Source organism: Sturnira hondurensis, unplaced genomic scaffold (genome assembly GCF_014824575.4).
Source record: "Sturnira hondurensis isolate 20B ecotype Veracruz unplaced genomic scaffold, ASM1482457v3 Scaffold0001221, whole genome shotgun sequence".
Lineage (NCBI taxonomy): Eukaryota > Metazoa > Chordata > Mammalia > Chiroptera > Phyllostomidae > Sturnira > Sturnira hondurensis.
The window spans coordinates 496,836-511,503 of record NW_028073852.1 but is presented as its reverse complement, the minus strand read 5'-3'; the positions used below and the strand labels follow the sequence as shown (position 1 = coordinate 511,503).

At 62.4% G+C, this 14,668-nt stretch overlaps 1 protein-coding gene across 1 annotated transcript; it reads right to left on the bottom strand.

The window, feature by feature from the left end:
• Positions 1-5,064: 5,064 nt before the first annotated feature.
• OGFOD3 (2-oxoglutarate and iron dependent oxygenase domain containing 3) lies at positions 5,065-14,563 on the bottom strand. The gene is made up of 9 exons (XM_037063775.1): positions 14,470-14,563; positions 12,189-12,406; positions 10,872-10,947; positions 10,523-10,565; positions 8,587-8,651; positions 8,354-8,410; positions 7,100-7,253; positions 6,826-6,949; positions 5,065-5,339 (listed from the first exon to the last, which is right to left on the bottom strand). The coding sequence occupies exons 1-9, from the start codon at positions 14,541-14,543 to the stop codon at positions 5,203-5,205; spliced, it is 948 nt and encodes a 315-aa protein (XP_036919670.1). The 5' UTR covers positions 14,544-14,563; the 3' UTR covers positions 5,065-5,202.
• Positions 14,564-14,668: the final 105 nt, after the last annotated feature.

Below are 14,668 nucleotides of genomic sequence, written 5' to 3'. Positions count from 1 at the left end.
CCGGAGTCCTGTGGGAAACACCTCCCGGCCCTGCGGACAGCCTCCCTTCCTCCATCCTCTTCCTGAAAGCCCCCTGCCCTCCTTTCCCCATCACTCACTGCAGCAGTCAGCCCAGAACCGCCCCTGTCCCCCGCTGGCCCAGCCATGCCGAGTGATGTCCGGTCAGTGCCAGCCCTGCCCTGCGGTGGCACACAGCCACCTACCTGGGACCCGGCCCTCCTGGCTACTGTGTGGCCCCTGTGGCACCTCTCCTGTCCCTCCTGGCTCTGCGACAATAAACGCTAAGCTCTGTGGCCTCTGTCCTGCCTCAGCGGGGTGGGGGGGTGTGGGCCGTCGAGGGGGGGAGGGCTCACAGCAAGGCAGGCAAGGAGCAGCCTGTCAATCAGGCACACGTCTCCCTTTGAGGCCTTTGCTGGCAGCTGGACCGGCCGTCCTGACATGAGGGGCTGGTGTTGTGGGCCCGATGTGGGGCCTGGGACGGGGGGGGGGGGGGGGGGGGGGGGGGGGGGGGGGGGGTGAAGCAGCGGCCACCACCCCAGTGTGCTCCGGAAGGGGGCGCGGTCTCCAGGGCGGGAAGACGGCTCACAGAACCACAGTTCTGGAAGGGACAGGGCTCCGTGGGAGCTGGAACCCTCCCATGTGCAGCTCACGTCTCCTGCCCAGACTTGTGGCTTCATCTCGTGCCTCTGTGTACAGTGTTGAGCTGGGCCTCCCAGGCACCCGAGCTGCTGGGCCCTGCCCCAGGACAGCCCACCCCTGGCCACTCCCTCCCCGAGGGTGTGCCTCGTCCACCGCTGCTTGAGGGCGGGTCACCGAGAACAGCAATGACAACCGTGGGCAGGAAGCCTGAGAAACAGGGGCCCATGTGGCTTCCTCTGAGGTGCTCGATGTCCCCCAGGTTGTGGCCACCCACAGGGGCACCCGGGCTCAGAGAGGAAGCCATCTGGAACCAGGCGTCCAGCCCGGGACAGGTGTCCACTGCCAGGGGAACACGTGGCCAAGTAAAATCCGGATGCAGTTGTATGTGTGCATGCGAGTCACAAAATCATAAGAGAACGAACGTCGTTCTAATGGAAGGATTGGAAAGGATTCGGAAAGTGTGACCCAGAGTCCATCCAGAACGCTCACGGAAAAGACCCAGACGCTCGATGACCCCGGTCATGTGAAATTCCGATGTGGGAAGAGATACTCGAAGCCCAGACACCCTCAGCACACGATTGGCGCCACCTGTCGAGAGGCGGGTTCTGACGGGGGCCAGCACGCCCACGTCTAGGATTTTGTCCTAAACCAGAAAGTCAGAGGTGAATAGAGACTCACGTCGACGGTGCTCGTTTCGGCATCATAAACATCGGAGACACCCTGGCACATTCGGTGAACTAGGACGTGCCCTGAGGGTCACAGAGGTGTCATTCGGAAGGCCCCTAACGGGGCAGATCTGAGGGTGCTGGTACATGGGGGGGCACGGTGTGACCCTGTGCACTCTAACCCCAAGTTTTATGGACACAGACAAGTGTGCGCCCATGAAAGTGTGCATGAGTGTGAGTGTGCACACAGGTCTGACAGAGATGCTTGGAAATAACGATACTGTCCCACATCACAAGGACAGGGACCCAAAGGTGCCGGGGAACTGGCGGCCAGGCTGCCCACCACACCTGGGCCACAGGCTCCGTGCGTCCCGATGGGGCCCTGCCGCTCCAGAGGCACCTGACGAGGATGCCCCCACAGTGGACGCCCCGGTTCACCTTGAGGGTGTTGCTGCTGGTGCACCTCTGGCGAACGGGAGCCCCGAGCCTGCTGCCTTTTGCGTCTGATTCTCAGACCCTGTTGCAGAGCGCACAGGGCTGCCCCCCATTCCGCGGCCGAGCAGCACTGCCAGGGGTGGGCTGCTGTCCGCCACCTGCAGGTGGACATGAGGGTCTGGTCCCTGCCGATCAGGAGTGAGGCCACTCTGGACACCAGTACGTACACCTCATGGAAGGTACGGGGGAGTCTCAGAGATGCTGACTGTGCACAGATGGGACGTTTTGTGAATCTGGACTTCTGTCCATGGCTCCCCAGAAGGCGGGTGACTGGGGGCAGCTTTGCTGGGATGGGGCGTGGAGCTCCTCTGGGAGGCCCTGGGCAGCAGAGGAGTCCCACGGGTGGGCTGTCCCAGCTGCACCTGGGGAGGGGCCGAGTGCCAGGCCTGGGGCACTCCCCCCACCCCATCCCACCCTGTCCCCATCTGGTTGGGGATGAGGGAACAGACTGTGTCCTGGAGCTGGGGACCTGCTGCCCTTTCCTGTTTTTTTTTCTTTTAAATTTTATTTATTTATTTATCTTTAGAGGGGAAGGAGAGAAGGAGAGAGACATCAATGTATGGTTGCCTTTCGTGCATCCCCTGCTGGGAGTTGGCCTGCAGGGAACTGGCCTGCAACCCAGGCATGTGCCCTGACTGGGAATCGAACCGTGATCCTCTGGTTCTCAGGCCTGTGCTCAATCCACTGAGCTACGCCAGCCAGGGGTCCGCCCTTTCCTGTTTTGTCTTCTTCTTCCTAAGGGGGTGGAGGGGATGGAAGAGGGGTGGAGGAGGGCGAGGTACAACCGGGAAGGGGGATTCACAGCCAAGGTTTGCTTCCCAGGAGGCGGCATGTAGACATCCGGGATGGGAGCCTGGGGGTGGGCGATAGGCTTTCCAGGACAGGCTGGCCCGTCTGTCTTGCTGGGTTTGACTGCTGGTCACTCGGGGCAGTGGGGGTGTGCAGGGCCCCCGGATTGTGCTGGGCACTGCTGGCCCCAGGAGAGCGGCCTTGCCCAGTCCAGGCACCTGGCCGTGGGGGCAGGGGGGGGAGGAGGAGCCCCACTCATTGCTCAGACCCTGCACCAGTGGGGAGGCGGGACATCTGCCCTCAGCAGCTCGCCTGGCTGCTGCCCTTTGTGTCTGTTATTTACTGGCAAGGAAGCACACCCATGGGCTCCCTTCACTCCTCACTGTCCGGGGAGCTCACAGCCAGCCGACGCCTGTGCCCGCCTGTCCCGGGGGGGCTCTCTGCCTTTGGAGTCTGTCCTCCCCCGGGGGGTGGGGGCAGTGCAGCTGGTCGTGGTGAGGATGGTGCCAGTGCCTGTGGATGGAGAGGTGCCCCTGCCTGGGGGAAGGGGAGCCCAGCTGAGTGGCAAAGACCTGAGCTCTTCCTCAGTTTCACACCTGTATACACCCAGCTGACAGGCTTGTTACCTGGAGGGCCAGCTGACGGTGGCCGGGAGCTTGGCTGGCAGAAGGTGGGAGCCCCCATCCCATGATGGGGGTGGTGGCCAGAGTCTAGCGGGGGCCCGTACACCCACAAACTACCACCCCGAGAACCTGGGGCCTGGCGCAGGGTGGCCTTTTCCATTGGAACTCCAGACTGAGGTGCTCCAAGCAGGAAGCCCAGCTGCTGAGGGCGCCCAGCCAGCAGCTCTGGACGGAGGCCTTTTCCAGGCCGGCTGAGTGCCCATGGGCTGGTGGCCTGCTCCAGCCCCCCTCCACCCACTGGTCCCCCAGGAGGCCCCCTTAGTGGGCATGCCCCCAGGCCGTCTTTCAGTCAGTGCCTATCCCAAGAGTTGTGGGCGCAGGACTCGAGGGGCTGCCCAGGCCAGTGGGTGGGGCCGCCCTCTGCCCCTGTGGCCTCAGGCCGCCTCAGTGTGATTGAAAGTCCAGAGCCCATGCTTCACCCAGAAACTGTGTGTCAGCGAGCAGGACGCCCGGGCGTTGGCACTGCCGAGATCCTCCGGGGCCCAAGGGGGGAGGAGGGGGCACCTCAACTTCTGCCCTTGGCCCCCAACATTCTACCCTCAACCCACAAGCCCTGCTGGCTCCCCCCGCCAGGGCCCACAGGTGGGGGGGGCTCTCGGCTGCGTGGGGCAGGCAGGGAGGGCCTGGGCAGGACACGGGAACTGGGGAGGGGCAGCAGGTACAAACACAGGTCCACTGTGTCCTCGGGATGCAGCCTGGGTCCAGAGCCCACCTGGGTGAGCGGAGCCCGGGGGCATCGTCCTCTCCATCCTCTCCCCTCGCAGCTGGCTGGACCTTCCCAGGGATGAGGCCCGTCCCCAGCCCCCTTCCTAGTTCTGTCTTTACTGAGGGGCCTGGGAGGAGCTGGATGGATGCCCCCAGGTCCGGGTGACCAGGGATGGAGGCAGGGATGTGGAGCTCCTGCTCGGCACCAGCCAGGCTTTGTGACCGCGGCACTGTCCCAAGCCCCTGATGCCTCCCCACCCTACCCAGTCCAGCGTGTGCAGGGCCCTCCCGCTGTGCGCTGGGAGCGGTGCCCTGTGCTGGGGCAGGTGTGGCCCCCATCCCGGAGCCCCACTGGCCACACTCTTGGGGTCTGCTCAGTCTGAAAGGTGCTGGCTGAGACGAGGAGGGTCGGGGGCTCTCGAGACCTGCGGGGGACAGAGACCAGGTGTCCGTCCTGGTCCCCTGGCCATCGAGTCCTCCCTTCCTGCTGGCCCCCAGGGTGCACAGGGCAGGGAGGGGCTGCCAGGAGGCTGCAGGGCCCATTCCTGGGTGAAGTGAGTTCAGGCCTGGCGATGGGCCCCGTATTTTCTATTTCAGAAACTGGAGATGGAGGTAAGAACTTGAGTGTTGGCTTTCAAGCCCTGAGTGGGGCGGGATCGGCACCCCCCCGCATGCCCCCATGGCCACCACCAGGGGCCTCGGGGCTGAGGTTCAACTGCAGGCTCCTCGGTGTTTCCCAGCGTGGCCTCCACCTGCCGTTTCTGTTTCACCCGTCCCACTGCTTTGTCCCCGAGCGCAGTCAGTGTGGGAATGAGCCTCGCTGTCCCCTGTGGCCTTTCAGCACGGAGCGGAGCACAGCCTGGCCCCCTGAGGGTGGAAGGGGCCTGGACATCAGGCAGGACTCCCACCTCGGTCCTCAGTCCCCGTCGGCCTGGAGCTCCAGCCGCACGTGGCTGCGGGTGCTGCTCCCGGAGTCGGGGCACCGTCGAGGGCAGACGACTCTGCTCACAGACGGACTTCCACTTGGGGCATGGGACCCTCCCGGGGCATGGGGTCTGTCCACAGAGCCAGAGAGCAAATGCAGGCGCTCGTGGGGGGCTGTCGGCTCTCTTATTTTACTCACAGAGGAAGTGGTTGAAACGCCAGGCAATCTAAACCCAGGTGGCACCGAAGGCACCTGGCTGGGTGGAGCAGGGCTGTGGTAGGGCAGGGCTGCAGCCTTCCGGCTACGTGAAGGCAGGGTCTGCGATGCCCTGGTCGGGGTTGCAGGTGAAGGCGATGGTGATGGCGTAGCGGGTGCCCCAGCGCACCTTCTCCACGCGGTGCAGGTTCTCGGACCCCGAGGTGAAGAAGGACACCCGGCCTGGGCAAGGAGAGAGCAGAGAGAACGACCCACTGGTGTGTGGCCCTCAGAACCATGTTCCCGGGAAACTGACACCACCCACCAAGTGACAGGGAGAGATCCGCCCACTCGGGGGCTGCTGAAGTGGTGGCACCCCAGACGTCTGGAGAGTGGCAGGCAGGCCCTTCAGGCAGGAAGTGGGCACCCCAGGGCCAGTGGGGCACAGGAGCTTGTTGTGGGCCGGAGGTGGGGGGGGTGGACGTGGGTAGGGGGGTCCCCAACAGGGCCTGGGTTCTCTCCAGGCCGGCCTCTCAGAACCAGGCGGAAATACGGCAGCCGGGGTGCAGCCCCTCTGCGTGGCGACCCAGGTCAGCTCAGGGACCTGCCCGCAGAGGAAGAGAGGAAGCCACCTGTGTGGGGCACACAGACTCGGAAGGCACACACAGCCGTGCCAGCTCCGTCACTGCAAAACGCCCAGCACTCAGAAAGAGGGGCTTCCTGGCTTCCCGTTCTCCAGTGGGCGGCCACCGGACCACCACCCACGTCCCTGAAGCCGGCTCAGCTTGGCAACTCCATGACCATGAAGGCATCTCAGCTCGGAGCCCCCCCCATGTCTTCCTCCTCTTTGGTGCCAAGGGCCCCCGGACGCCCCCTGAAAGCACACAGGTGACATCCAGTCTCAGCATGGGACACTTCTCTGGCTCTTGGTCCATTAAATTCTTGGAACCCACAAGATGTCAACTTGAAGCAAAGATACCCTGGTGGGGGCGCCCTGGCTGGTGCGGCTCAGTGGGTTGGGCATTGTCACACAAGCTGGAAGGCTGTGGGTTCGTTCCCCTGGATGGATGCGCAGGAAAGGCAACCACTGCTGTTTCTCTCCCTCTCTCTCTCCTTCCCTTCCCCTCTCTCTAAAAAGTCAATGGGCATGTCCTCAGGTGATGACGAAAAAACGATACTCTGGGGGCACGAACCCAGCAGGCCTGGGTTGCCTGCACCCTGCACAGTCTAGGAGAGGGTGGCCCCTGGTCCCCGGCTCTGTGCGAGACCTCCTGTCCACCGGGAGCCCCCCTGCATCGTCTCTACGGCGGGGCCTTTCATTGTACACAAGGTTCTACACAAGTATTTACTGGGCTTAAAATGCCCCTCAGGAGGCCACCCGGGACACCATGCCCTCCCTGCCACAGGGCTGGCTTTCCTTCTCCCAGGGCAGCACTGTGGCCCCAACTGCCAGGGAGGGGAGGCAGGTCCCGGAGCTCAGTCCTTTACCGACACTCCCAGGCTGGGAGCGTCTCCTCATCTGGAGCTGCTGGGCCTCGCTGCGGAGGGTCAGGGCAGGAGCGCAGTGTGGGGTGCAGGTGCCAGGTGCACCCCCGGCAGGGGCGGGCTCTGGGAACCACTCTGCAGGGCCAGCAGAGCTGCGGGACACGCCTGCCTCTGCCTCTAGGTCTCGGACCTGCAGGCGCTGCGTCTGAGCAACGCCCACCCTAGGGCTACCTGCATGTCCTACCAGCTCTGGGCTCGACCGTCTTGTTGGCACCCTCCTCCATGAACACAAAGCGCCCCCCGCCGAAGTCCTCCAGGTAGTCGGAGAGGTACAGCAGCGAGGTATAGTCGAAGGAGCCGTACGTCACCTGGGGGCAGAACGGGGGGCTGTCAGGCCTGGAGCTCAGAGCCCCGCGTCTGCTGGGTGTGACGCGCGAGGCCTCTTGCACCCCGTCCGCCTCAGAGGCACCAGGGTGGTGCCCACCGTCTGGCTCTGCCCAGGGCCCCTCGAGGCCCACCTTGTCCACGTGTGCGTGCCAGTATTCGTCGTGGGCCGTGCGGGCCGCTGTGCTATTGATGCGGGAGAAGAACGTGGGCTTTGTCAGGTGCAGCGCGGATGCACTGATGCCGAACGCCTGGGCCACGGCCAGCTGGACCTTCTGCCGCACGTCCCTGCAGAGGACACGCGTGCCACCGGAGTCCTGCAGCCTCCGCGGGGAGGACACCCCGTGGGCCCCCCGTGCCCACACGGGGCTACATGGGCTGCCAGAGGACAGAAGGTGGGCACATGCATGACATCCCACACCACATCCCAGGGCGTTACATGCGTGAGCAGCCCCCACAGAAAGGAAACAGCACGGGGCCCACTGGGGCCCTGCCCCGGGGACGGACAGAGCAGTGGCAGGTGAGCGGCCCTTGGGGCACTGCCCACTCATCCTGAGCAGTGCAGAGAGGCCTGGGCCGGGGGTGATGCCGGGCACTCTGGGGGCTGGGCTCCACGCCACACACGTGCCGTCGTGTGCCGAGGTCCTCAAACCGTGTCCGGAGGGCACAGCCGGTGCGTGACAACTGACCCAAGCCACCAGGTGACCCCTGACACATGAGCCAGCAGCTGCAGGGAACTGCCACCCAGACGAGGGCCCTAACGGGCCACATGAGGCACCTCCCGAGACCCCTCGGGTGTGGCTCAGCAAGGAGGATGTTGGTCTTGCTGCAGGGAGTGGCGGTCACAGAACGTGTGCTGAACCAGCGGTGATGACACTCAAACGCCCCTGCCTTGCACGGGGGTGACGTGCGTGCGCATCCAACGCCTCCTACCAGCCCCAACCAACCACCTTCCTGTGAGGGACGCCATTTACTTCGTTGGCTCAATGCTCCCAGTCTCTGTTTACCTCCCAGCCACACACGTCCTGCCGAACAATCAAGTACGTGAACGAATCGGCTGATGAGGCTGGTAGCACAGCCAGTCACAGTGACCAGGGTGGGGGCCCCCCAAACTGCCAGTGCGTGGCCTGCTGCTGGGACCCTGCCGCCCCTCAGGAGTTGTACATGGGGTCAGACACTCTGGCTCTTGGGACACCTACAGCCTCCATGGAAACCAGGGAGCCGTGTTGGTGCGTGGGGTCACTCGTCACCATTCCCGTTTGTGTGTAAGAATGGGCCCTGCCTGTGAGAGGGCAGAGGAGGCGGGCGCTGTGTCCCTGTCCTTGCGCCGCCTGCCGGAAACAGCCCCAGCCCTCCCCACCCGCACTGGCCTCCCGGCCCCTCCGCACCGGTACAGCTGGAAGTCCTCTTCTGAGAAGACGTTTTCTATTTTATCCCCAAAGTATCTGCGAAACAGCATTAACAAATAAGCATGTCATTAATTTTTCCTTTAAATTCAGTCTTCCCTCCAGGTGATGCCCTGAAAACCTCTGAGAAGGGCCAGGCCTCCGGGTCCTCACCTGGCCATGCCCCACATGGCTGTGCCCCACCTGGCCATGCCCCGCCCTGCCGGAGGCCTCACCTGTACAGGTTCACAAAGTGCTTCCCAGCAGACAGGGCGCCTGAGTGCAGGTCCAAGATGGACGCCTGCAAAAGACATTTGCGGAGCCAGGCTGAGGGCTGTGTGGCGGTAGCGGCCAGGGCCCAAAACTCCAGGGGCCAAGACAGGTCCCAGCACCCCCTGGGGCAGGGAGACAGAGCTCCAGCAGGCCAGCCCGGGGCTCATGGCGGGGCCTTCCCGCAGCCTGACGGGCAGACCGTGTCTTCCCTGGAAACCTCGAGGCTCCCGCACCTGCACCCACTGTGCCATTGGCACAGTAGACACAGCCGTCACCCCCACCTTTCCTAGCACCCCTTGGGGACCCCTTCCTCCAGGCACGGAGGTGCTTCCTGCTCCTTTGCAATGCTTTAGGTCAGCGAACCCTTCCCTCACTGCGCTTTGCCTCCTTGTGCCCAGCACAGCCGCCCTGTGCTTCGCCCCGTGGCCCACGCGTCGCTGCCCCTTCTCCCGAGTGCCGAGTGCCGGGAGCCTCCACAGTTTGGGTGCCTCGAGGCGTCATTCACCTGCAGGCGGCACGTTTGTGGGGACAGACTCTTCCGCCCCCTGACAGAGATGCCGAGGAGCGGAGCTGCGGGGCCCTAACTCGAATGAATCCCCAGAGCGCTGTCTACCTCCGCTGTCTACCTCCGGCTGCTGCGGGTCCTTCCCCACCTCCCGCAGGGCTGGGGCCGCCCCCGGGGAGCGGCTGCACCTTTCTCCTTTCTTCACTGCTGCAGCGACCAGCTCGGGGTCCGTGGACAGAATCTCGGCTTTAAAAATGTTAACTGAGCTTACAGGCATCAAACAAAGTTAATCCACTACAAGACCACTTCCCGAGTGAACACGGAGCGAAGAGTCTGCACGAACAGGTTTTCCGTAAAAGTTCTCCCTGAACCAACCCAACTGAAACAAAAGGGGCAGCTTAAGGTTCAGAACTCAAGAGGAAAGACCGCAGAACAGGCAGGCAGAAAATCACAGAACGGTCTGGGCATTTCCAGCAAAGTCTGTGAAAGGAACCTTCCTGAGAGTTTAAACATGTACATTGGTTCAGGTTCACGTGGTGAATGCAATTCGGGAATCACCAAATCACGCTGAGAAGGAATCTTGCCGTGGATCGACATGCTAGGCAGAGGTCCACGTTCAGAAAACCACACACGACCTCCAGACGGCAACCAGAGCCCAGAGGATGCCTCGCTGGCAGGAGGGCACGCCCGGGGGCTGCGGGGGCCCCTTCTCAGTCCCTGATGTAACTAACTGCCACACACCAGGGCATTTCCACAACAGGCAGCCGTCCTCCCGCCCGGGACACAGAGCTCCGGATCAAGGGGCCACGGGGCCACAATCCCTGCAGAGGCTCCACGGCGCCTGTGCCGCCTCTGCCACCCCACAGCTTCTCCTGTGGCGAGCCTCCCCTGCCTTCCTGGGATGAAGAGATTTGTCAGTGGAGTTTGGGCTCCAATCAGATAATCCAGGATGATCTCATCTTGAGACCCTTAACTTATCAACACCTGTAAAACCCTTTCTCCCAAATGAAGTCCATCCACAGCCCTGGGTGGGTCACAGCCCCCACAGTTCCCGCTGGGGTCTGGGGACCTCCGGCTGCACTGGCACATTGTCCCCATCTCCCAGAGTCCCTCCGTTTCCAGGGCTGTCTGGGCCCTGCTGCTGACACCCGCTGTCAGCCTCGGCCTGGGTCCCCAGCCCCGGAGAGCCTTCAGAAACGCAGGTGTGACCTGCAGCTGGTGGCTGTGAGGCTGTGAGGCGCCCACTGAGCAGCTGTGGGCAGTTCCCCGGGACCCAGCACCTGTCCTGTGGGTGGTGGGGGTGCCCAAGAGCCCTGTGTGTCCTCCCCTCCTCCTTCCGCTCCGAGGTCAAAGGCGCGATGAGGAAGCGGAAGCAGGAACCGCACCGGACTCACCCCTCCGCCGGATCCTCCCAGGGCGAGCCCCTTCTCCGCGATGCTGTGGGAAGGGCGGTTCTAAGTCAGAATGGTTGGCAGTCTCAGGGACAACAAACCCAGGCAAACCCCATGATGAAGGCGACGCTGACAGACTGACGTCTATGACACAAGCACAGCGTTAGGCCACAAGACTCAACTTCCAGCATGTCACCGTCTTGCCGACAGCACAGGACACAGTGTGACATTCTAAGACCCTACAAATCATCTTTTTAGCAGTAACGCTCTGCTTGCCACACACCCCCCCCCCGCCCCCCGGCCCCATGGTCTGGCTCATTCGAGACAGAAGCTCGGAACTGCACTGTTGTACCTTCGAATCCGCCGGGCCTCATCCCTGGTGATGACGGTGTCGCTGATGCCCCGGCCACACCTGGTCGGGGAGCAGCCTGCAGAGAGAGGAGCCAGGGTGAGAGGCCGGTCGGGCACGACGAATCCTGAACACAGAGCCTATGGGTGGTCCTCCGCGGGGGCGACAGGAGTTTGTGGGATGGGACCTTGCCTTGCACAGGATCTGGGGTGGGGACCAGATTTGGCAAATAAAATGTGGGGCATGCAGGTAGATGTGAATTTCAGAGGAGCAAGGATGACTTTGAAGTGGGAGCGCATCCCATGCAGGACACGTCCTCTCGCTGGGCAGCTGTGTTTCTGGTGGCTGGCTCCAAGTTACTGCCTGGGAAGCACCTGGAACTCCACGCAGGGCAGGCTAAGTGTCTGTAAGTGCCATCCTGCCAGACCACAGCTGTGCCTGTGATGGCAGCCACTGTCCTCCCACCCCAGGGCCCTGCAGCTGGTGCTGATGGCGGGTGCCAAAGCCTCCCTCCTCTGCCCTGGGCCCGGGGGCTGCTCAGACAGAGGAGGCTGTGGGGAAGGCTGGGGGGCCAGCATCGGGACCGGGAGGGCCTCAGAGGGGTCTGGCAGGAAGTGCGGGCTGGCTCCCCACACCAGACGGCCCCAGGACATGGCAAACTTCTTGGTTCAAGTTCAAAGAAAGCATTGCTCTAAATGAAAAATAAACTGAATTCTGCCTGTAAAACCCGGTCACTCAGGCTAGGTTTCTCAAATTGAGACAGCACCCCGGGGAGCAGGGAACATGCTGGAAAGTCCAGGGGACCACCCAAGTGGCCTAGGCCATCGCCTGTGCGCTCTCCAAGGTGCTGAAGCGCTGGGCTTCTCCAGGCACAAGGCTCCACCTCATCGGGACCACCAAGCATGCCCTCTGACCCCCCTTTCAGGGAGTGAGCTCCAGGACGGTACACGCACCCACGCCGGAGAAGGGCCTCCGAGAGTGATGTTCCTCATTGCAGTATTTTCTGTGGTGATGACGCTCTAAGACTCTCCAAAGCCAGTGCTTTTTCAGGTTGATCCCTCCCTTTCCAATTCTGTTACGTCCATCCAGGCAAACTGTCCCCTCCATTAGACAGTGCCCACAGTGAGGGACACCTCAGCGAAACACCTGCACTTCCAGGCCCAGGTGTGGGCTAACAAACCTGGGATCAGGGGAAGGTTGTCTGCCACCCCACCCCCACTTTGAACCTGAGCCCCACTGCAGCAAAAGACATGCATTTTAGGGGCACTATATTTCACGTTGACTCGCTGCCCTCTCCTGGGCGACCACGGCACTGCACACCTTCGAACCTCCGGTGGCTGTTATAGTCCTCTGAGCAGGGCACTTCGATGAACAGGCCAGACAGAACCTCGCCACGGTGAGCCAGGACCTCAGTGATGCTGTCCTCGCCCCCTAGACTGCCCCAGAGCAGGAGCGCGGCAAGAATGGCACAGGTCCCCAGGACGGCGGCTCTCAGCCACTTGCTCCACACCTCCTGCGAGGCCCGGGCACTCTTCATGCTGAGAACAGAAAACAGCCAGTCACCACGTGCACCTGTGTGGGCTGAAATGGGGGTCTGCGTCAACAGCTGGTTGCAGCCTTGGCCTGTCCTTGCACCCACCATTGCCAGAGCTACTGTCAATCAATCCAGAGGCACCTGCCTGGTGGGGAGGACACAGTGGCAAACGTGCCCCTCCATGGACCAGGTGGGGCTCGCGTGCCCCTCACAGGCAACAGAAGAGCCGCCAACGAACGACCTGTTTCGGGAGTCCTACCAGAGTCTGTGGCACGGTTCACGTTGCCTGCACCTGGAAAGGACTGCCCCTCTCACACGTGTGCCCCGCCTGGTGAGCACATGCAGGCACACACACAACCTGAACCAAGTTAGGTGTGATTCAAATCCACTTAACTAGACTGCAGGCTGGTCGGAAAGAGAAAACAAACAAAACGGAGATGACCTGCAAGCAAAGCACTTTCTTTCTCTTTTTTTAAAGACTTTATTTATTTATTTTTAGAGAGAAAGGGAGGGAGAAAGAGAGGGAGAGAAACATCAGTGTGTGGTTGTCTCTCACACGCCCCCTACTGGTGACCTGGCCCACAACCCAGGCATGTGCCCTGACTAGGAATTGAAACCTCGACCCTTTGGTTCCCACGCAGGCTGGCACTTGATCCCCTGGCCCACACCAGCCAGGGCAGGACATGTTCTGCACAGCCCAGGGTCCCTGGAGGGCTCACACTGCCCGAGTGGAAGTGGCGAAGGTGTCCGTGTGTGTTTCTGCAGTACATATCTGCATGTACATATGTCTGTGTGCATGCACGTGTGTTTGCACACACGTGTAACTGAGCAGCTGTGTGCTCTGCTGTCTGGGAAAGATTTGGCAGCTGCAGAGCTTGATGAATGGGCAGAAAGTGAGAACAAAGACCAGGGCATCCCTCCGTGGCGGTAGGGGTAGCTGGCTTCTTCCAGTACAGAACTAACTCCTGGAAAGCAGGACACCTGCCTTCTACTTTGGTCTCTCACGCCTTACACTGCTACATTGATAATTCCAATGAAACAAACCCCAAGCTGGGCACAGCTCAGTCAGACCACCCTGGGTGAGCACACGGTCACTTTAAACGGCGGTTGTAGCTGCCTGGGGGGTTGGCCCAGCCCACAAAGACTGGCCACCCAGTCCCCACTGACTAATTAAGCTGGGGCGGACCCCTGACTCCAGCGAGCCCATCGTTTCTCTGCCCCAAGAATTCAGATCGGGCGGGGAGAGTGCTGCAGCAGGCGGCTGAAGGCCTGACTTGTAGGGGCAGGACTGTGGGCCACACATTCCCAGGGCAGCCTGGCTGCTGAGACAAAAAGGGACAGCGTGGAGCAGGAGGTGTACAGGGAGACGAGAGTGAAGAAGCAGCCTCTCCAGCCAGATTTGCACACGACACTCCCTCGGAGTCTCCTCAAAATGAGCACCCTTGTTTGGGGTAAGCTACTGAAACAAGAAAGCTGCTTTTTCAGGCCTTGGAGCAAGGTCCTTCGCCCATAGGGCAGGCACCACCAGACGGTGACTCGTCCCAGGGTGATTAAAACGCGCCCTGGCTCCAAGAGCTTTAGGGAGAATCCTCGTGAAGGCAACGTGATTAGATAGATGGTCGCACCCATTCCTCTGGCCATTTACCTAGGATCCCTCCCGTGCACAGCCCTCAGGAAAGCTCACAGGGACCAGAGGGTGGGGCCGCTGAGAAGGCCCGGCATAGAGCCCTCTGGACACACCGGGTAGGAAAATCAGGGAAGGTTTGGGGCATAGAGCCCCTCTTCCACCCCGCGACTCCCAGCCTCAGCCAGAAGCTCTGAGTCGGAGCAGGCTACCCGACTAGAGGGCACCGGCGGGGACGGGATTCTGCAGGCCCCACCCACAGACTCCCCGTCCCAACCGGGCCACGCCCCATCTCTGAGCAGACCGCACCCACACGACAGCCCGCCCACCACATGGCCACGCCCCCGCCGTGGGCGGATCCCCGCACAGCACCCAGCGTCCAGGCCACGCCCGTGCTCCGGCCCGCGGTCCCAGAGCCCGCGCTCTCCGGCGCAGCCCTTCACCTGCTCGGTCGCCTGCGCTCGGCCGCCCCGCTGCCCTCGGGCGCCTTGGGCGCTCCTCTCCGCTGAGGCGCCATCCGGCCAGCTCGCCGCAGAGCCGGGCCGAACGCGGGAGCCGCAGGAACCTAGACGAGCTTCGCGAGAGGTAGCGCGAGGCTGGCTCGGCCGGAGACGCGGAACGACTCGCTCGGCCGTCGACTCC